Source organism: Dendrobates tinctorius, unplaced genomic scaffold (genome assembly GCF_039654945.1).
Source record: "Dendrobates tinctorius isolate UK_male_01 unplaced genomic scaffold, ASM3965494v1 ptg000059l, whole genome shotgun sequence".
In the NCBI taxonomy this organism is placed as follows: domain Eukaryota; kingdom Metazoa; phylum Chordata; class Amphibia; order Anura; family Dendrobatidae; genus Dendrobates; species Dendrobates tinctorius.
Window position 1 is genome coordinate 9,585,928 of NW_027361727.1, and position 22,145 is coordinate 9,608,072.

At 47.8% G+C, this 22,145-nt stretch overlaps 1 protein-coding gene across 4 annotated transcripts in view; it reads left to right on the forward strand.

The window, feature by feature from the left end:
- Positions 1–22,145, forward strand: part of GALNT18 (polypeptide N-acetylgalactosaminyltransferase 18) — a 253,671-nt gene that overhangs the window by 99,838 nt on the left and 131,688 nt on the right. Inside the window, exon 1 of one of the 4 annotated variants that reach the window (XM_073578384.1) lies at positions 19,654–19,879. The exons of the other annotated variants lie outside the window; for them this stretch is intronic. Within the exon in view, the coding sequence (XP_073434485.1) occupies positions 19,669–19,879 (211 nt within the window). The 5' untranslated portion in view covers positions 19,654–19,668. Of the gene's footprint in view, positions 1–19,653; positions 19,880–22,145 lie in introns of those variants that run through there. 4 annotated transcript variants of the gene reach the window in all.

Sequence of the window (22,145 nt, forward strand, 5' to 3'; positions counted from 1 at the left end):
CACAAGCCGTGGAGACACCATCACAGGTTTCTCAACGCAAGCAATGACCAGCCAGGTCTTTCTCCGGGAAGGAACAACCACGGGAAGGGCAGTCTCCAATGAAGGAAACCACCTATGCCAAAACATGGTATCCATCCACAGACGGCTGTTTCGGGGTATTGCCCCTCATCAGTGTGGAGTAGGAAACTGGCTGGTTGGAGCAATGCCTAGTAAAAGACTGTGAAATTGAGGATGAATGGACTCATGGAGATCAACATCCAACACTGCGGAGACACCATCACGTGTTTCTCAACGCAGTGATTCTAGAGCACTGCCCCCATCCCTTATGGGAAATATGCAAAACAGAAGCCGCAGAGACACCATCACATGTTTCTCAACGCAAGCAATGACCAGCCAGGTCTTTCCCCGGGAAGGAAACAGCTGTCTGTGGATGGATACCATGTTTTGGCATAGGTGGTTTCCTTCATTGGAGACTGCCCTTCCTGTGGTTGTTCCTTCCCGGGGAAAGACCTGGCTGGTCATTGCTTGCGTTGAGAAACATGTGATGGTGTCTCCCTGACATCCTTATAAAGCTCTTTGGTCTTGCCCATATTGTAGAGGTTAGAGTCTGACTGAGTCTGTGGACAGGAGTCTTTTGTAAAGGTGACATTGTAAGACAGCGTCTTTAATGCAGGTAACGAGTTGATTAGAAGCGTCTATCTGGTCTGTAGGAGCCAGAACTATTAATGGTTGGTAGGGGATCAAATACTTATTTCTCACTGCAAAATGCAAATAAATTTATATAATTTATACAATGTGATTCTTTGGATTTTATTTTTTATATTCTATCTCAGTGTTAAACTTAACCTACCCTTAAAATAATAGACTGTCCATGTCTTTGTCAGTGGGAAAACTTACAAAATCAAAGACACAGAAACAAAAACACAGTATAACAAACATGCATAAATACTCTGTTGTAAAATATATGTAAAAGTAAGCAGCAAGTGCTAGTAAAAGATGTTAACAAAACCAGGGTATTTTGTTGATACTTTTTTTTGCAAAAAAATGTACGCTAAGCCACTCCGCCACGTCAAGGCATACCCTTCTCGGAGCAGTCCTATCTAATATATTTAAAACCTGAACATGTGAATAATACCTTCATGAGCAGGGTTCAGAAAGGTGCTGCCCGGTATGGGCTCGCTGGGCAAAATGGCTTTTTATGTGCATGTCCCAAAAGAGAGAGGCGGGGATCTCCCAAGGCTTGCATAAGCAAGAAATCAATGGATTTGTTTCTGTGTCTTAGTTCTGCTATGATTAAGGGTCAAATATGATCCAAAACGCGTAAGCCTACACATGCTTTTATCATCACTGGAATTGCATTTTTTAATTATGGATTAAATAAAGGCTTTTCTTAATTTTTTCACATCGTGTGCTGGAACCATAAAAAACTTTTTTTCATTGTTTCAGCCTTGTGGTCTGTCATTTTTATTTAAACTTACAAAATCAGCAAGGGATCAAATACTTATTTCCCCCACTGTGAATGTATGTATTTAAGTATGTATGTATGTATTTAGCTCCAAATCCCCTGCTGTTATTTATTTGGGCGAAAAGTTATTTGGTAAAACGCTACCTCTGGCCACCACTAGAGGGAGCTGTCTGAAGACAGATAATATAATGACTTCAATGGGAGGTTTAGAGATCTGTACATGGAGGGGGCTGAAGGTGGACGCGTGTGGCTGCATGACAGCAGTCAGGGGGATTTTCACACCTATAACAACATTTCCTCTCCTTTTCCAAGATCTCTGCTTGCTGTAAGTGTATGCTAAACTTTGTATTTAGAAACGCTTAAGCAGAATTCGGATTACAGCACCGAGAGACGGTAAAGCATGGAGAATAATAATAATCTTTATTTATATAGCGCCAACATATTCCGCAGCGCTCTACAGTTTAACAGTTTCAAAACACAAGTCATAAGTAACAATGTTAACAATACAATAATTAAAGCAAAATAAGACGAAATAGGACGACCCTGCTCGTGAGAGCTTACAATCTACAATGAGGTGGGGGAGATACAGAGTACAGGTGTGTATTTACAATGAAGGTCCAGCCATCTTGAGGGAGTGAGGGATGGATGGAGATAGTGAATGGGCTACATACTGACACTTACACATAGAATGACTTTGATTAGTGAACGTGATAGGCTGCTCTGAACAAATGTGTTTTAAGGGAGCGCCTAAAACTGTGCAAATTGTGGTTAGTCCTAATTTCTTGGGGTAGAGCATTCCAGAGGATAGGAGCAGCACGGGAGAAGTCTTAGAGTCGGGAGTGGGAGGTACGGATTAGTGCAGAGGTTAGTCGAAAGTCGTTTGCAGAGCACAGCGATCGGCTAGGCCGATAGAGATGAGGGAGGAGATGTAGGGGGAGTGCCACACTGTGGAGAGCTTTGTGGGTGTGAACAAGTATTTTGAATTGGATCCTATAATGAATGGGCAGCCAATGTAGGGAATGGCGAAGAGCGGACGTGTCCGAGTACCGATTAGCGAGATGGACGACCCTGGCTGCTCCATTAAGTATGGACTGGAGAGGGGATAGTCGAGTGATGGGGAGGCCAATTAATAGAGCGTTGCAGTAATCCAGGCGGGAGAAAGTCCTGTGTGTCTGCAGCAGATTCTGAGCAGGTTGTAGGATTAGTTACTGGATACGCCTGACTTTCTCCTCTTGTCTCTCACATCTTGGCAGAAGCTAAACAATCCTATTTGCCCGAGGTGATGGATTTTATCAGCAATAAACCTGATACAAGACATTGTCAGCTGCCAACATGGCTGATAGCGAGGGTTGTAAGTGCACGAGTGACGCCAGCGAATGGTCGGAGGCTGCAATCAGGCTGGATGTGCCCCTCTGCTATATGATGCCACTGGAGTAAGCTGACGACAGACGATTCATTACTTCTCACCGTACAGAGCTGGCTGGGTGTGGCGCTCCTCTGTTAGTTTCTCATACATATTATCTACAGTGTATGATCTGCTTGTTCCTAGTGATTAGAGAGTTATCCTGAGTAGTCTCGCACCCTACTTTTCTGTACTCAACACAGCGCAATCTCTAGATACTGCATGAAGTGACCCGCTGCCTTCATACTGCTGCTAAAGTAGACCAAGATCGATATTTTTTTCATCCTATCACCAGTTCCCCACTAAATATAACTCAGCTAGAATTCCCCTATTTATTGTTTTTTTTATTTCCCTATCTAGAAATTCATTGTATCATTCTCTATAGTTAGATCTTTAGCTCTCCTAGTGCTAAACCCCTGTATAGAAGCTCCTGTATGATGCAATTGCATGGACTGTACCCATGAAGTTCTCCAGAGGGAGAATAGTGAATCTCTTATCACAGGTGATCATGATGACTGCACAGCTCCTGTCATACAATTATAATGTAGATATCTCTGCATCCTTCTGGACTGTATACATATATATTGGCTTATTTAAGAGATTATGTAGCAGGGGATAGTCACACCGGTACCACTTATGTGATGATGTGCTGATGCAGCAGGGATTGATAGCAGAGCATGGAGGAATATACCAGCAGGATGAAAGATAGTTATCAAGATGGGAGTCTGAAGTACATGGAAATAAGTGCACAGTGTATGAGTGGGGGAGAAAGAAAACTTGGATGCTTCTTTAGTGCTGTATTGGTCACAGCTGTATTGGCAGTCAGAGTTATCACCCAACTTAACCAGAAACAGGACTGTGCAGTGGTTTCCTAGCTCCAGTCGTTGCATCTACAGGCGACTTTATAAAAACGTGGAAAAGCTGAGGTTCTCTCAAGCATAATTGAAGATGTCAGGCGAGCAGAGCGCGGAGCAGTCGGCTTTTCATTCCTTATCTGGCACGGCCTTGTTTTCGTCTCTATTCTGCCAGTTCATGTTATCGCGTCCTTGCTATTTGTGTTGTGCATGGATGGGTGCCCATTGGGGATCCTGTGCCCCCAGGTCCGAAGGCCAAGAACTTCTGAGTCTTCTGACTTGTTACATTGTTTCCATTGTGCCAGCAGTGAGATCTTCTTTTTCTTACATTGTTTGCTTCCTTTGAGCAGTAAACATCCTGCATATTTCTGCTGAGCTGATGCTTGTGGGTAATAAAGAAGCCGCCCCTGGACTTACTATTGGGCTCTCTGGGGGAGGAAAGCCTCTGTTTACTCTGAAAAGTCAGATATTTCCCTGCTGCTCCTTCTCCCGTCTAGCACAAAGACACTGAGGTAGTGGATGGTGGCCTACAGCTCCAGCTTCCGGAGCTTAGTTTTTGGGATCAGTAACTTACCCCTTAAGATATGGTCAGGGGATATGGGAGGGGAGAACACAATGCTGGTTTTATCTCTGACTTTGTGTGGGGTAAGTCTACATGGGACTGAGGCGCAGCCCATGAGACTGAGGCGCAGCCCACGGGACTGGGGCGCAGCCCACGGGACTGGGGCGCAGCCCACGGGACTGGGGCGCAGCCCAATTTTTGAAAGCGCATTTGGGTGAAGAAAATCGGCTACATGTAACATTACCAACATTGTTGGGGAGATTTTACAGAATTTGTGAAATTGTGCAGCGGAAATCGATCAGTGGTGGGAATTTGAAACCTGCAATATGTAATTTTATTCTGTGGATTAACTCTTCACAGTGCAAAGGGTGAAATCTGCAGCCAATCCACATAATTTCCACAATAAAATCTGCAGTGTTTTTTTGCCCCTGAGAATTTTGTTGCAGATTTTCATCATGACAAATGGGTTAGTATATTCATATATTGGGGTAATATGCAAAGCCCAGGAACCGGTGAGGACAGTCCCATTGTGGTTGTAGTGACTGGTTGGATAAGGTGGTAGTGACATCTTGTCATAATACAGCAATACCACAATCAGCGAGCTCCACTAATGTTGGGTCACAAAAGCTTCTGTGTTATCTCATCCCAACAAATCCCATGAGAGCCGCAGCTTAATGGAGCATTAATGTGTAATGCATCAGGACCATGGAGAGACCTCGCTTCTCTACCGGAGAAGTTCTTGCAATTACATTTGCTACTTTACTGCTAATATCAGCACAACATGTGGACGCCGAGCACATTATAATCCCGTGCTCTTATCTTCATGTTCACATTAATATTGATCTGTGCTGCAATTTCTGCTAAAATGTTCTGCCGATAAAACATCAGTAAGAGGTGAGAGAAGAAAATACACAATGTCCCCCGGGACTGGGAAAGGGGCTGAGGGGACACTGATCATCACCAGCAGGTCATCATCATACCTGGATTACATGTGTCCAATGGAAAATAAATCAGAAACTGCCTATGGTGCTGATGGTGCCCATAACCCCCATAACAAAGTGTGTGACTGCTATAATACTGCCCCTATGTACAAGAATATAACTACTATAATACTGTCCCCCTATGTACAAGAATATAACTACTATAATAGTGCCCCTATGTACAAGAATATAACTACTATAATACAGCCCCCTATGTACAAGAATATAACTACTATAATACTGCTCCTAAATACAAGAATATAACTACTATAATACTGCCCCTATGTACAAGAATATAACTACTATAATACTGCCCCTATATACAAGAATATAACTACTATAATACTGCCCCTATATACAAGAATATAACTACTATAATACTGCCCCCTATGTACAAGAATATAACTACTATAATACTGCCCCTATGTACAAGAACATAACTACTATAATACTGCCTCTATATGCAAGAATATAGCTACTATAATACTGCCCCTATGTACAAGAATATAACTACTATAATAGTGCCCCCTATGTACAAGAATATAACTACTATAATACTGCCCCCTATGTACAAGAATATAACTACTATAATAGTGCCCCCTATGTACAAGAATATAACTACTATAATAGTGCCCCCTATGTACAAGAATATAACTACTATAATAGTGCCCCCTATGTACAAGAATATAACTACTATAATAGTGCCCCCTATGTACAAGAATATAACTACTATAATACTGCCCCCTATGTACAAGAATATAACTACTATAATACTGCCCCCTATGTACAAGAATATAACTACTATAATACTGCCCCTATATACAAGAATATAACTACTATAATACTGCCCCTATGTACAAGAATATAACTACTATAATACTGCCCCTATGTACAAGAATATAGCTACTGTAATACTGCTCCCTATGTACAAGAATATAACTACTATAATACTGCCCTCTATGTACAAGAATATAACTACTATAATACTGCCCCTGTGTACAAGAATATAACTACTATAATACTGCCCCTGTGTACAAGAATATAACTACTATAATACTGCCCCTATGTACAAGAATATAACTACTATAATACTGCCCTCTATGTACAAGAATATAACTACTATAATACTTCCCCTATGTACAAGAATATAAGTACTATAATACTGCCCCTATGTACAAGAATATAACTACTATAATACTGCCCGCTATGTACAAGAATATAACTACTATAATACTGCCTCCTATGTACAAGAATATAACTACTATAATACTGCTCCTATGTACAAGAATATAACTACTATAATACTGCCCCTATGTACAAGAATATAACTACTATAATACTGCCCCTACGTACAAGAATATAACTACTATAATACTGCTCCTATGTACAAGAATATAACTACTATAATACTGCCCCTATGTACAAGAATATAACTACTATAATACTGCCCCTATGTGCAAGAATATAACTACTATAATACTGCCCCTATGTACAAGAATATAACTACTATAATACTGCCCGCTATGTACAAGAATATAACTACTATAATACTGCCTCCTATGTACAAGAATATAACTACTATAATACTGGTCCTATTTACAAGAATATGACTACTGTAATACTGCCCCCTATGTACAAGAGTATGACTACTATAATACTGCTCCTATGTGCAAGAATATAGTAAATAATCTGTAATTTCCGTTGCATTTCATTCCTGAGTGAGTGTATTTTAGGTCAAATCCTTTTCAATCCCAAATGTCATTATCTTGCGCAGACCTGCAGGTATATGGGTAGAATATACCGTAATGTAATGTGCAACTTTCGTGACACTTGTACGTCATTAGGATGAGTTCATGGGACAATCTAATTTGCTCATATAGTTATTTTTTTATTGAGGACGAGATGGTGGCCCGATTCTAACGCATTGGGTATTCTAGAATATGTATGTAGTTTATTTATGAAGATTTAAGAATAATGCAATGATAACAGAACTTGTTGAGTAAAGATGAGTGAACTACGTCGCGCTGTGAGGGTTAAATTCCAATCAGAAAAGCGTGGTTGAAATCCCGTGCCAATTTGCGGGTGGACTGCACCTGTCGCTGATTGGTCACGCCCGGCCGGGCGCGACCAGTCAGCGAAGCAGCTTCGTTCAATATATCTGCTCGTGTTAGTGTACCGTCACACTTGGCGACACTCCCGCAATCCCGATCCCGGCGGCGTTGCCGCTGACCTCTGTGCGGCAGGAGATGATCCGTGGCAACCGTCGGGAGATCAGCAGCAAGCTAGCGCCGCAGATCTCCCGACTATGGCGTGCGTCGTTCGAATTCCGCGCCAATCCGCGGCCGGACTGCGCCTGACGCTGATTGGTCGCGCCCGGCCGGCCGCGACCAATCAGCGACGCGGGATTTCCGTTACAAACAGACAGAATTAGACGATTATATATTAGATTTTAGGTGAAACTCTACAATTGTTCTCTTTTGTGTTATTCTACTTATCTGATAGTAAAGCTATTAATTTTTTACAGGTAACATTGGCCTCGGGGGACGTTTGGTGCGTGTGAAGTAGAGGTCGTCAGCCGTGCCGCTGCGTGCGGATTTATTTCTTGAAGGGCATTTGTTGCACTTTTTAAGTTTGTTTTCAAGTGTCTGAGTGCGAATAATCTGCATCCTGAGCAGCGCATTGGTATGCTGGGACGCAGAGCGCGCTCGCTCCCCGGGGTAAATGGGTTCTCTACAGTTGTGTTGCGCTGTGGGTATCCTTTCTGTTGTCTAGTCAGCGCCGGCTCATAGCAGGAGGCAGAACGAGGAGACGCTGCTGATATTACTGTGATCTAAGGCTGTTTCCACCAGTCCTGATAGTGAGCAACATAAATAAGAGATGGAGTCGGGTTTAGATGTGATCTGGGCGTCTGTTCGACGTTGCGCTTCAGGACTGCAACTTTTTGATGTTTATTTTTTTCTTTTTTTTTGCCTGTTTTCTAATTTGTGCCTTTTTTAATTCTATTTTTGTATGTGTTAATGTTGTTGTTTTTTAGGTTTGTCATTGGGAGCAGTGTTTCGGGTTGTCCAGATGTTTTCGGGTGATTGAGCAGTTGCGACTCTTTAAACAGTTGCTAAATATTTTGCTCAGATTTGACTCTGGTCCCTCCTGGAGTGATTTTTATGTGCCGCCTGAAATGTTTTGTGCACATTTTAGAACATGTAAATTTTTGCACTAAAAATTCACCCCAAAAAAATTAAAATCCATTATAAAGAACATTTTTGATATTGCACAAAATTCAGGAGCCTCGTGTGCCATTTCAAAGGATTTTGGCGCAAAAACGTTAGCAAACGGCGCAAGATTAATAAAGAAAAAGGACTTTGAAAAAAATAAATGAAGAATGAGGCTATGTGCACACGTAGCAGAACTTTCGCGGAAGTTACCGCGAGAATTCCGGAATTCCTTTCTGCGGGAAAATCGCATTTTAAATTCCCGCGGAAAAACTAGTGATTTGAAAGCGGAATTGGCTTGCAGAATGCTAGCGTTTCCCAAGCGATCTGTAGCATCGCTTGGAGAACTGATTGACAGGTTGTCACACTCGTCAAACATAGTGTTTGACAAGTGTGACCAACTTTTTACTATTGAGGCCGCCTATGCAGCATCAGTAGAAAAAGATGAAATGTAAAAAATAATTTAAAAAAATATTGTTATTCTCACCTTCCGGCGTCCCGCGCAGCATTCCCGCCTCTCTCCATGCTCCCGATCCCAGTAATCGTTTGCGAGAATGCCCGTGATGATGTCGCGATCTCGCGGGAGCGCAACGTCTCGCGGTCATTCTCGCAAACGATTACTGGGATTGGGAGTGTGGAGAGAGGTGGGAATGCTGCGCGGGACGCCGGAAGGTGAGAATAACAATATTTTTTTTTAATTTTTTTATTATTTTTTACATTTTATCTTTTACTACTGAGGCTGCATAGGCGGCCTCAGTAGTAAAAAGTTGGTCACACTCGTCAAACACTGTGTATGACGAGCGTGACCAACCTGTCAATCAGTTCTCCAAGCGATGCTATAGATCGCTTGGAAAACGCTAGCAATTCTGCAAGTTAATTACGCTTGCAAATCGCTAGTTTTTCTGTGGGAAAATCGCGGGAATTTTAAATGTGATTTTCCCGCAGAATGGAATTCCGGAATTCTCGCGATAACTTCCGCGAGAGTTCCGCTACGTGTGCACTTAGCCTCATACTTCTGTATGCAGTGTAAAGAATCCTGTGTTTTGTAAACAGCCCGGATACATTTTCTTTGCATTGATACATTGTGTCATTATCAGGATGGGATCTGAGCTGCAGATGTATTTATCTCACAGAGGATTTTCTGCTCTGGTTATATGGTTGTAACTGGGAGGGAAAAATGAAATCAACTTCTCAAAGTAAAGAAGAATTTTCCCATTCACTGACAGCAAGCTGAGATATACAACCTTTATGTAATATTTTTTCTAATGTTTTGCTATAAAATCAATGTCTGTTTCAATTACTCCGTTTTCAACACCTCGGCCTTTCTGACCTAAAAAATTGTCAAGAATGCGGAAGAAAAAGACCCTTGTGGACGCTTCGTACACTTCCCTCTAAGTTAGCGCGGAGTCGCCAGTGTTCTAAGGCCGGGGGTCGGCCATACGTGACCAGCGGTGGTGGCGCTAAGATATTGCTGCCTCTCTGATCTTGGGGCGTCCTTGAATAATAATCCCTGCTGATTTTCGCTCTGTGACGTCTCCGTTAAGCAGATGAAATATGGCGCTGCTTTTGCTTTACTGCTTTACATGTCCTTAATTTTATCCTTGCCGTATAATTGCTATTGATCCAGTCCGTATAACTGGTGACAAGGCGATGAGCTTCTCAGTAACGGACGAGGCGCCGGCCGCCTTTATGGACTATGAGTGTCATAAACCCCGATTGGCGATTTATTCAGAGTTTTACGAGAGGAATGGCGTAAATCCAAATCTTGAATTGAGCACTGTTCACATTTGACGCCGCTTTTCTCCATCTTTGGGCAGTGACAGATGCTGCACCAACTGTGCCCGTTCATGGGACTTCCATTATTATGCAAAGCCATAAAAAGAGGTTCTACAGCAGCTGTGAATGGTTTGGGGGATTCTGCAGCAGCTGTGGCATATGTTTTCACCTATATGGCATCATTAGTTTGTGTTTTTGTTATTGTTTTTTTATGGCCATAGCACATGAAAAGGGTTAATTCTTACAGATTATAATGGATGACATGATCATAGGTAACATATCTCATCAATGGGAGGTCAAATATTTTAAAAAAGGGCAGTACTTCATTCTTAAACTGTATTGGGTAAATTTTCGCATGGCTACAAAGAATTGACCGCTTCCCCGGAGCATTTGGCGCGTCCACACAGTACATTGATCGTCCATTGATTTAAATCCGATCTGTGTAATGCGTAATTCTTCCTGTGGTGGCGCCGCAGGAGATCAGCATATTCTGCTTTCAGGCTGCTTTGTGAATCATGGCTGATTGCAAGGAGTATCTACAGCGCGACACCACGTCATCAGCTTACGGTATTTGAGGGAACTTTCCAGCAACATTAAAGGGAATGTTACGTGATTGATTGAAGATAATGACATTTATGGAAAAGCCAAAACTAAAATGCTGTTCCTCAGAAGACGAGATCTCCCTCCCCTCCTGTCCCTTCACCCGGCCGCGCTGATTTGGCAGAAAAGCTGTTCTGCAATTTACTTGTTGTCAATCAAAAGCATCAGTATCAGCTCGTCAGATCCACGAGGAGACGGAGATCGATGCTGCAGATAACACACAGTATGCGATGACCCAGGGAAGAAGGCAAACAGAAAATCAGAGCACTGATATATACCGATCATGGTTTGGGTGATGTCCAGACCCGACTCCTCTAGAGCTATATGTGGAGGTCCAGTTTACATAATTATGTCAAATTGTGTACAATGTGCATAATCAGAGAAGTCACAGTGTACATACATTACTGATCCTGAGTTACATCCTGTATTATACTCCAGAGCTGCACTCACTATTCTGCTGGTGCAGTCACTGTGTACATACATTACATTACTGATCCTGAGTTACATCTTGTATTATACCCCAGAGCTGCACTCACTATTCTGCTGGTGTAGTCAGTGTGTACATACATTATATTACTGATCCTGAGTTACATCCTGTATTATACTCCAGAGCTGCACTCACTATTCTGCTGGTGCAGTCACTGTACATACATTACATTACTGATCCTGAGTTACATCCTGTATTATACTCCAGAGCTGCACTCACTATTCTGCTGGTGCAGTCACTGTACATAGATTACATTACTGATCCTGAGTTACATCCTGTATTATACTCCAGAGCTGCACTCACTATTCTGCTGGTGCAGTCACTGTGTACATACATTACTGATCCTGAGTTACATCTTGTATTATACCCCAGAGCTGCACTCACTATTCTGCTGGTGTAGTCAGTGTGTACATACATTATATTACTGATCCTGAGTTACATCCTGTATTATACTCCAGAGCTGCACTCACTATTCTGCTGGTGCAGTCACTGTGTACATACATTACATTACTGATCCTGAGTTACATCTTGTATTATACCCCAGAGCTGCACTCACTATTCTGCTGGTGTAGTCAGTGTGTACATACATTATATTACTGATCCTGAGTTACATCCTGTATTATACTCCAGAGCTGCACTCACTATTCTGCTGGTGCAGTCACTGTACATACATTACATTACTGATCCTGAGTTACATCCTGTATTATACTCCAGAGCTGCACTCACTATTCTGCTGGTGCAGTCACTGTACATAGATTACATTACTGATCCTGAGTTACATCCTGTATTATACTCCAGAGCTGCACTCACTATTCTGCTGGTGCAGTCACTGTGTACATACATTACTGATCCTGAGTTACATCTTGTATTATACCCCAGAGCTGCACTCACTATTCTGCTGGTGTAGTCAGTGTGTACATACATTATATTACTGATCCTGAGTTACATCCTGTATTATACTCCAGAGCTGCACTCACTATTCTGCTGGTGCAGTCACTGTACATACATTACATTACTGATCCTGAGTTACATCCTGTATTATACTCCAGAGCTGCACTCACTATTCTGCTGGTGCAGTCACTGTACATAGATTACATTACTGATCCTGAGTTACATCCTGTATTATACTCCAGAGCTGCACTCACTATTCTGCTGGTGCTTTCACTGTCTACATACATTACATTACTGATCCTGAATTACATCCTGTATTATACTCCAGAGCTGCACTCACTATTCTGCTGGTGCAGTCACTGTGTACATACATTACATTACTGATCCTGAGTTTCCTACTGTATTATACTCCAGAGCTGCGCTCACTATTCTGCTGGTGCAGTCACTGTGTACTACATTACTGATCCTGAGTTACATCCTATATTATACCCCAGAGCTGCACTCACTATTCTGCTGGTGCAGTCACTGTGTACTACATTACTGATCCTGAGTTACATCCTATATTATACCCCAGAGCTGCACTCACTATTCTGCTGGTGCAGTCACTGTGTACATACATTACATTACTGATCCTGAGTTACATCCTGTATCTCTTTTATTATAAAATATCAAAAACAATACATCACAACATTCCAGAAAAGAAAACACATAAACCAAAATACACACATTAATCATACACTTAGGACATACAGAAGCTTGTGCAAAACCGCAACTTGTTATAGTCCCCAAGCTTTCCAGCTTAGGGGACCCCCAGCAGGAACTTTCCAACAGAAAACTCTTCCCATAAAATAATGAAAAACCGTTTTTAATCTTTCACCCCCATTCACACTCTTTCACTCCCCATTCACACTTCCACCCATACCTATATACAGGAAAACAAAAATAATATTCTTGGCCCATGCTGCCTTAAATAAACCTAGCCAATTCTTTTTTGGCAAAAGTACCTACACCAGCTTAACACCTCAATACACACATATATATATACATACATACATACATACATACATACATACATACATATACACACACACACACACACACACACATATATATATACACATACATACACCTTTTTTTTTTTTTTTTTTTTTCTGTTTTTTTATTATTTTTCCCACCACCCACACCACAGGTCCATAAATGTCCATGGCCTTATCACGTCTAGGCCTGATGAGCACGAAAGTTTATGCCCACAAGCAAAACCCTCACCCATTTGCCCCCGATGTGCTCAAAAAATGGTCCATTTTCCATAATTTCCATGGTATATGGTATATCCATTCGCCACTTTCCCCTTGGTTTAGGGTCCTTTTACTTTTTTTTTCCGCTCTTACCCCCCCCATTCACCCCCCTCCCTACCTCACGACGCCCCCCATGCACCTCTGACTACGGAAAAGAATAACACATACTACAATACATATACTACAATACATATTACAATGCAATGTCATTACATCATTTGCTTTACGGAATAATACCACACCACAAACCTTTACTTACAGGCCCAAGTTCAGTGCCTGCAAGCCCAATATCCATTATTTCTCTATCTCAAAACAAAAATCTAGGTGTGCCATGCAGTAGCCCACCACCAGGAAAAAGGAGTTCTAGAGGCCCCATCCCTCACTAACACATTCACCCTGTCCCTCAACAACTAAGACTGTCCCTACTTCTGTCCCTAAAGAAACTGTCCCTATCTGTCCTTACCTGCCCCTACTCTACCTACCTTATCATAACTAACTCTCTATCTGTCCCTCAGTGCCTGTCCCTCCCTGTCCCTATCTGCCCCTACTTCTGTCCCTCACCACCCACACCACCTTATGCTGTCCCTACCCACATTCACACAAAATCTAGCTCTCCCTAGAGTGCGTTTTTAAAAGGAAAGGCCCCTCCAAAGCCAAGAGGTCCTCCTCACACCCAACCTTTCGAACTCCAAAGAACGCACCTTCACCAGGTCACCCAGAATGTTACTAACCACCTCTTCCCTTGGGAGGGCTTTCTGCCGCGTCGAAACTAAGCACCGTGCATTCCAAATGTAGAACCTAACCACTACACTGACTAGGAATAAAGTGCCCCGGTCTCGGCCACCCAGAGTTCTGAACGCTCCATAGGCCCACTCGGCATAGGAGAGGGACGCCAGCCGCGGCCAACGTATGGAAGCCCCCACCCTGTTGTAAACCTCTGTATTAAAGGGACACTGAAGCAGGAAGTGCTCCATGCTTTCCAGCACGTCGCCACACTCCTCACGGGGACAACCCCGATCATCGGATTTCCTGCACTTCAGGTTATCCTTTACATACAGCCTCCCGTGGAAGCAGCGCCAGGTCAAGTCCCAAAACTTTGTGGGGATCCGCTTAGAATTTAAAAGCCCGAGCCCCACCTCCAGATCCCAGCCTGGGCAATCCTTAAGGGCCAGGGGCTTCTGGAAATGGGTCAACAGAACCCTCCTGTCAAGGCATTGCCGCGACATGGTCCTGATTTCCCACATTCCCAGACCCCACCGGCGGATCACCTTCAGAACCGGGGTAGCATAAGCCGGGAGATGCCCATGAGGTGTGCGGAGGTCCTTCACTTGCCCTCCTGTCTCCCATTCCTGGAAGAAGGGCCGAAGCCAACCCTTGCAGGAGACTACCCACGGAGGAGCCCTCTCTAGCCAGAGGTTGGAAATGTTGGCTTTAAGAAAGGTGTTCACTAAGAACACTACCGGGTTGACCATACCCAACCCACCTAGTCTCCTCGTGCGGTATGTGACCTCTCTCTTGATTAGGTTGAGCCTATTCCCCCATAACAGCTGGAAGAACAGGCTATAGACCCGTGTCCAGAGAGGTTCTGGCAAGATGCACACGCTGCCTAGGTAAATTAACAAGGGAAGCAGAAAGCCTTTAGCCAGGGCAACCCTTTCCCTTAGGGACAAAGACCAACCCTTCCAATGGTCCACCTTTTGGGCAGCGATCTTAAGTCTGCCCTCCCAATTTTGCTGGAGGTAGTCCCCGGGGCCAAATTCGATGCCTAGAATTTCGGCGGTGGCCTGGGGCCCTGGAAGGGTGTCCGGGAGATCAAAACTAGGATCTCCCCCTCCCAGCCAGAGACTTTCACACTTATCCCGGTTGATAATGGACCCGGATGCCTCCGAGTAGCGCACTACCTCTGACATGACCCAATCTGCCTCCCCCCTCGAGGACACGAAAAGGGAAACATCATCGGCGTACGCCACCACCCTCAGAGAGGACCCAGAGCCCGCCTGGTCCATCCCGACTCCCGCCAACGGTCCACGATCTACCCTCCTTAGGAAGGGATCGATCGCGAACACGTATAAAAGCGGGCTCAGCGGACAGCCCTGACGGACCCCAGAACCCACCTCAAAAGGGCGACCTGACCAACCGTTCACCAGCGGAAAAGTCTCAGCCCCTTGGTACAAGATCTCTAACCATTTTACAAACCTCCCAGGCAGACCATACCTCAAAAGGACGGACCAGAGGTACTCATGGTTGACCCGGTCAAAGGCTTTCGCTTGGTCTAACGACAGCAAGTACCCCTTCCAGTGGCCTGCCCTACCCTGCTCCACTGCCTCCCGGACACCGAGCACAGCACTAAAAGTACTGTGGCCTGGAACAGAGCAATGCTGGGCCCCCGAAAGGAGCCGGGGTGCAAACTTCACCAGCCGATTAAACAGCACCTTGGCCAGAACCTTCCGGTCCGTATCGAGAAGCGCTATGGGACGCCAATTCTCGATACGGGACGGATCTTTACCCTTTGACAGAATAATTAGGGCTGACTTCCTCATTGAGTCGGGAAGAGTGCCCGAGGATAGACACTCATTAAAGACCCCTGTCAAGAGGGGGACCAAGGAGTCCCTAAAAGTCTTATAAAACTCGGATGTTAAGCCATCCGGACCTGGCGATTTCTTGGGCCGAAGCCCATCAATGGCCAGTCTCACTTCCTCCTCCCTAATTTCTTCTGCCAAAACACCAAGAGAGGGATCACCCCCTGGCTCAGGGACGGTTTCAGCCAGGAAAGCCGACATCCTATCCCGATCCAGATCCTTCTTTTCCAAGAGGCACGAGTAGAAGGATCTGACCACCTCCAGGATCCCTGATTTGGATCTGTTCAGGGACCCCGTACTGTCGATCAGTCCTGTCACCATCTTACAATTCACTGACATCTTACAGTTTCTCTAAGGGTCGGGCGAGCGGTACTTCCCGAAGTCCCTCTCAAAAACTAAAGATGTGTGTCTATCATACTGGCACCTCTTGAGCAAAGATTTCACTCTGGAGATTTCCTCACGGTCACCTCCAGTCGAGACAAGCTGCTCGAGTTTCCTCCCCAGAGCCTGATACAAGCGGTGCCTGTTCAGACTTCTGAGGTTCGAGAGCTGACGGAAGAACCCCGCCACCCACTTTTTGAAGATCTCCCACCACTCTGACTTACTACTACAGAGATCCAACAGCGGTACCTGGCTCTGAAGAAAATCCTCGAAGGATTGTCTCACCTCCGCTTCTTCCAGCAGGGACGAATTGAGCTTCCACAGCCCTCTTACCATCCGAGGAGTCTCTGCAACATTCAGAGAAAAGAAAATTAAACAGTGGTCGGAGAACTCCACCTCAACGGCGGACACAGCAGAAAAGATGGTGTCCTCCTTCAAAAAAAACCTGTCTATTCTAGACCTACTGCTACCCCTATGGTAGGTGAAACCCCCGTGGCCTGGGGTGTGCCGGATGTGGACATCCACCAGGCGAGCTTCACTAGCTATGCTATTAAGCGCGACGCTGTCATAAGCCAGGCGGTCTCCGGGACCCCCCCGGTCACGGGACCTCGTAACGGTGTTGAAGTCCCCACCGAAGACCACCTGTCGGCTCGTAAAAAGAAAGGGCTTGATCCTCAGGAAGAGACATTTACGGTCCCACTTGGACTGTGGGCCGTAGATATTAATGAGCCGGAGCTCTTGTCCCCTCATGAAGACATCTAGGATCAGGCACCTCCCCATTTCCAACTCAGTAACCCGTCGGCATTCAACATCTGCAGTCTTAAAAAGGACTGCCACCCCGCTATACGGCTCAGCTGCAAGAGACCAGTATGACGGCCCACACCTCCACTCCCTCCGTGCTTTAAAGATGGCCCCCATGTCCGTTAGTCTGGTCTCTTGCAAAAATAAAATTTCTGCCTCAATCCGGGAGAAAAAACCAAAGGCCGTGAAGCGAGCCGCATCTGACTTAATGCTGGCGACATTAATGGACGCCAGCGTCAACGGGGCGAGTTCAGCCATCATGGGTGATCGAGTTGGATGGCCAGTTTCTTCCCTGCCCCGCTATCACCTCCTCCTGGGGAGGGGTCAGACACCTTCCTTTTTAGGGAAGCCCCCGACGTGTCCATCCCTCCCCCCCAGTGTCCTCGCCCCCGGGTTCCAGGCCTGTCCCCCCCTCAGGAGGAACAGTGCCCCCTGAGGGACGGACTCCACCATCCCCCGAAGGACCCTCCGGTGTTACCCCCGGCCCAGCACCCTCATCTTGCGGATCATCATCTGAACCTCCGAGGGCGCTGAACCGGTTGGAGAGTCTGATCAGAGGGGGGTCAGCGGGCCCTTCCGTATGCACTCTTGTGGTCGGGGGCGGGGGGGACTTTGAAGACTTGTCAGCCCTCTTCCCTCCCGATTTACGGTTGGCACGCTTGTTTTTGCCACCTGATGCTGTAGGCTGCCCCCTGACATCCTCGTCGACACTTTCATAACGAGAGGAGTCGTCTGAGTCAGCCGCTTTCTCCTCTCTCTCCATCCTCCTGATCTCCTCACCGCACTCTCCCCCAGGGCCTCAGAGGCTTTTGCCACGGGCCTAGAGGGAGGGGCAGGCATCACCCCAGTTTCCTGAGGCTCCACGTGCCCCTTGCCTCCATGGCGTTTTTCTTGCCTCCGCTCATAAGCGGGGCCCCTTGCCTTAGCATTGCCCTTCCTCACCGGCCCCTCAGCCCTTCCCCCTCCGCCACCACCTGCCACGGCAGAAGCACCGCCAGAGGTTGCCCCCTCACGGTCTTCCCCCACCGGGCCTGCAGCGGTATTGGAGAAAGAGCGAGGGCAGCGGCTGAGCGGGTGACCTAGGTCACCACACAGGTGGCACCGAATGTCTTTGCACAAGGCGGCCAGGTGGCCTACCCCACCACACAACGCACACTTCTGCACCTTGCAGCTGGCGCTGAAGTGGGTGGGGTCGCCGCACTTGTGGCAGACCTTCGGTTGCCCCTGGTAGAAGACCAGGATCCTGTCCCTCCCCAAGAACGCCGAAGAAGGGATGTGGGTCACCGTGCCGCCGGAAAACTTCAGCTTTACCATGAAGGTCCAGCCCCCCGACCAGATGCCAAATTCGTCCCTGTTCTTTTTTGGGACCTCGGTGACTTCCCCGTAACGAGAAAGCCACGTCATTATGTCCATGCCTGCGAGCGACTCGTTACAAGTCACCACGGTCACTCGCTTGACGGCATTTTGGCGAGACACCGCTTGCGCAACGAAGTCTCGCCATCCGGGCTCTTCTCGCACCAGCTCGTAGTTCGACCAGAAGAGCTCAAGCCCCTCTGGCCGCACGAAACTGACATCAAAGAAGCGGGACGCCGAAGGATGTATCAGGGCAAAGATGTCATTCGACCCGAAGCCCATCTTTAGGAGGAGCTCTACCACGTTGCTCCTGGGTGGACAAGCTTCATTGCCCCCCCACCTAAGACGGACCACATTCCTTCTTGGCGGCCCCTGCCCGGCTGTGGGGAGAGACCAAACAGTCCCTCCCTCCCTTTGATTTTGGAAGGCAGCAAGGCCGTGTCTCTCTATCCAGAAAGACAGGTCCACTGTCCTCCCCTCTACTGTTACCGACCTTTCTCCCCTTTTAAGGGCCTCCAGGAAACTGTGGTGCAAAGCGCCGTCCCTGGAACCTGGAGGCGAGGAGACCCCCCCAGGACCACCCTGACCCCCAGCCGCGGCCCCCGCATAGTTACGTTGGGGTCTCGCGGCCGGGGGGGCAGATGGGCCAGCCCTCCCACCACCACTTGTGCCTGCACCCCCATTCGTCCTCCCACTCACTCTCCCATTCACTCTATTATTCCCACTCACCCCAGCATTCACTCCAGCACTTTCAGCCACATTCACTCCCTCATCCATGTCACTCACATCCCCATTCACGTCCACAAACAACTCCTCAAAAATATCAGTCACCCCGCTCTCACATTCACTCACGCACTCCTCATACTCCTCAGCACCAATTTTATTTATATTTACATTTTTATTTACATCAGCATTAACAGTTCCTTTGCCGCAATTTTCCCTCCCACCTGCTGGGGGCCCTAGCTGGCCAGGTGCTCCATGATAGCCTTTACTGGCCAAGAGTGCTGCTGCCCCTTTAAGTGCCTCAGCGCTGATGACATACTGCACATTTCCCTGGCTGTGCCTGGGAGCAGCAGCAGCTCTTGGTTTCTCCAGCACCATTTTTTTTTCTTTTTCAGAGTTTCTTTTGTTTTCCTTGCTCTGGGCAGGGACGGCCTCTGGCACAGCTCCCTGCCCTGCATCCTTCTTCACTCCCTCTGCCGGCTTGCCAGGGGGCGCCAGAGTCCCCGCACCCTCAGATGAAGGTAGGTGGGCTGGGGACCCCGACAACCCCCCACCAGCTTTTGGGGGCAGCTTGCTTGCACTGCTTGGGAGGGTGGGTGGGACAGAGGGCAGCGGGCCTGCCGTGGCCATGCCCCCCTGCCAGTCACGGCCACCACGGGCAGAGCAGTGACCCCTTGCGAGGCCACGCCCCCCCAGGTGACGCGGACGTAGCGAGTGGGACAGCGGCCGAAGAGGACACGCCCCCCCCGCATGCCACAGCCTTTGCAGGCCGGGCATCACTCGGGGAGGCCCCGCCCCCCTCGCAGACCACCGCCGCCACTCTATGCCCACCACTTGCCACGGGCAGGGCCGGCCACTCCCCCTCGTCGCCCAGTGGCGGCGGAGCCCCCCGCACGGACCCCCTTTTCGGTCGACGTGCCGGAGACCCCGCTCTTTCCACGGGCGCCGCCATGGGAGCGACCAGCTCCCTGCACCGCTTCAGTTGTTGTTTGATTTTTTGCTCACCCTTCCTAGACTTCTGGACCCCCACTAGCGATCCAGACTTAGCGGATCCGTACGTGGGGGGTCCAGAAGCCCCAGCACTCGCCGCCGGAGGTGCGGCCCTGGCTGTACCAACTTTACCTGGTGCCAGGCCAGCCCCCCCTGCCACCGAGGGCTGAGCCTGGACACCACCACCAACACCACAACCAGCACCGACCTCCATGTCGCTGCCCTGGTCTGAACTGTCACCAGATGCGACAGTCAGGTCACAACAGTCATCTCTCTCCCCGCTCCCTCGCTGCGGACCCACCACGGCCCGAGCCGGGGTGGGTAGCGGGTTCCACACAGCGGGACAGAGGGGCCCCGGGAAGAGGAGCAAAAACCAGTTGTTCCTCCACGCCTTCAGAGGCCTTACGCCTGCGCCTCCTGTTTCTCCTCTTCCCGGTTGCCTCATCCTCTGGGCAGACTTCATCCCCAAACAACAGCGTGCCAAACCGTGCTGGGGATTCCATCTGCCGCACTTGCCTGAGGATGAGGCAGCCCCCCTCGGTATTACTCCCACTCCCTCCATCCTCCCCCTCGCTCCTGCTTTCCTCCGCGTTACTGGAGTCCAGCGGGAGGGCCAATTGCTCAGGGGCTATCCCGCTGCATGTTACCTGACTCCTGCTGGTGTCCATCAGGTCTTCAGGTGGAGGCGGCCCGGGTGTAGCGTGGGCGCCATCTTGCTCTTCCTTCTCCTCACTTTCCTCCACCTGGGTGGGGCCTCCTGACCCCCCAGGAGACCCACCGGCCATGGCCCTGAACCGGTCCTCGTTCCGCAGCTTCTCCTGGAAGGGGCCGCTGCCAGCCATGATGACACTTTGCCGGCCCTCCAGGGCCCGAATCTCCTCTTCCAGCCGCTGGACTGTGGCGGCGACCTCCGCTTTCTTTGAGGTACGGAGCCTGTTTTTAGATATTATCTTGGCTCCCTCCAACTCCCCCCGAAGTCTCCTCAGCTGCTTCCCGGCCTCCTCATATTCGGAGAGGTGGGCATGGATGCGGGAGGCGTAGGTGGTAGCCGGCTCTCCCGCAGCCTTTGAGCCCCAGATGTTAAGGGGGGGCCCCGCCTCACCTCTGCCGGCTGCTGCACCTCCGGGGGAAGGGCCCGCCACTGCCTTCACTTCAGGGGTCCCGGACCCTGGAGCCTTGCGGCCCCCTGGTGTCCGCTTTTTCCCCATCCCTGGGACTGGCTGGCTGTGCCTTGGGCCTCCTGGTGGTGGATGAGGCCCCCCACCCCCAGCTGGCTTGCCGGGGGGTGGGAGGCAGGGGCACAGCCCCGGCGCTCAGTCCCAGGGAGAGTCCTCTTTCCTGGGAAGGGGGCAGATGGAAAGTCCTTGCAGGAAAAAAAAACCTCCCTTCCCAGCCTGCAGACGCTCAGCTGCGACGCTCCTCCTCTTCCTGGGCGTGTCCAGAGCTGCACACACTATTCTGCTGGTGCAGTCACTGTGTACATACATTACATTATTGATCCTGAGTTACATCCTGTATTATACTCCAGAGCAGCACTCACTAGTCTGCTGGTGCAGTCACTGTGTACATACATTACATTACTGATCCTGAGTTACATCCTGTATTATACTCCAGAGCTGCACTCACTATTCTGCTGCTGCAGTCACTGTGTACATACATTACATTACTGATCCTGAGTTACATCCTGTATTATACTCCAGAGCTGCACTCACTATTCTGCTGGTGCAGTCACTGTGTACATACATTACTGATCCTGAGTTACATCCTGTATTATACCCCAGAGCTGCACTCACTTTT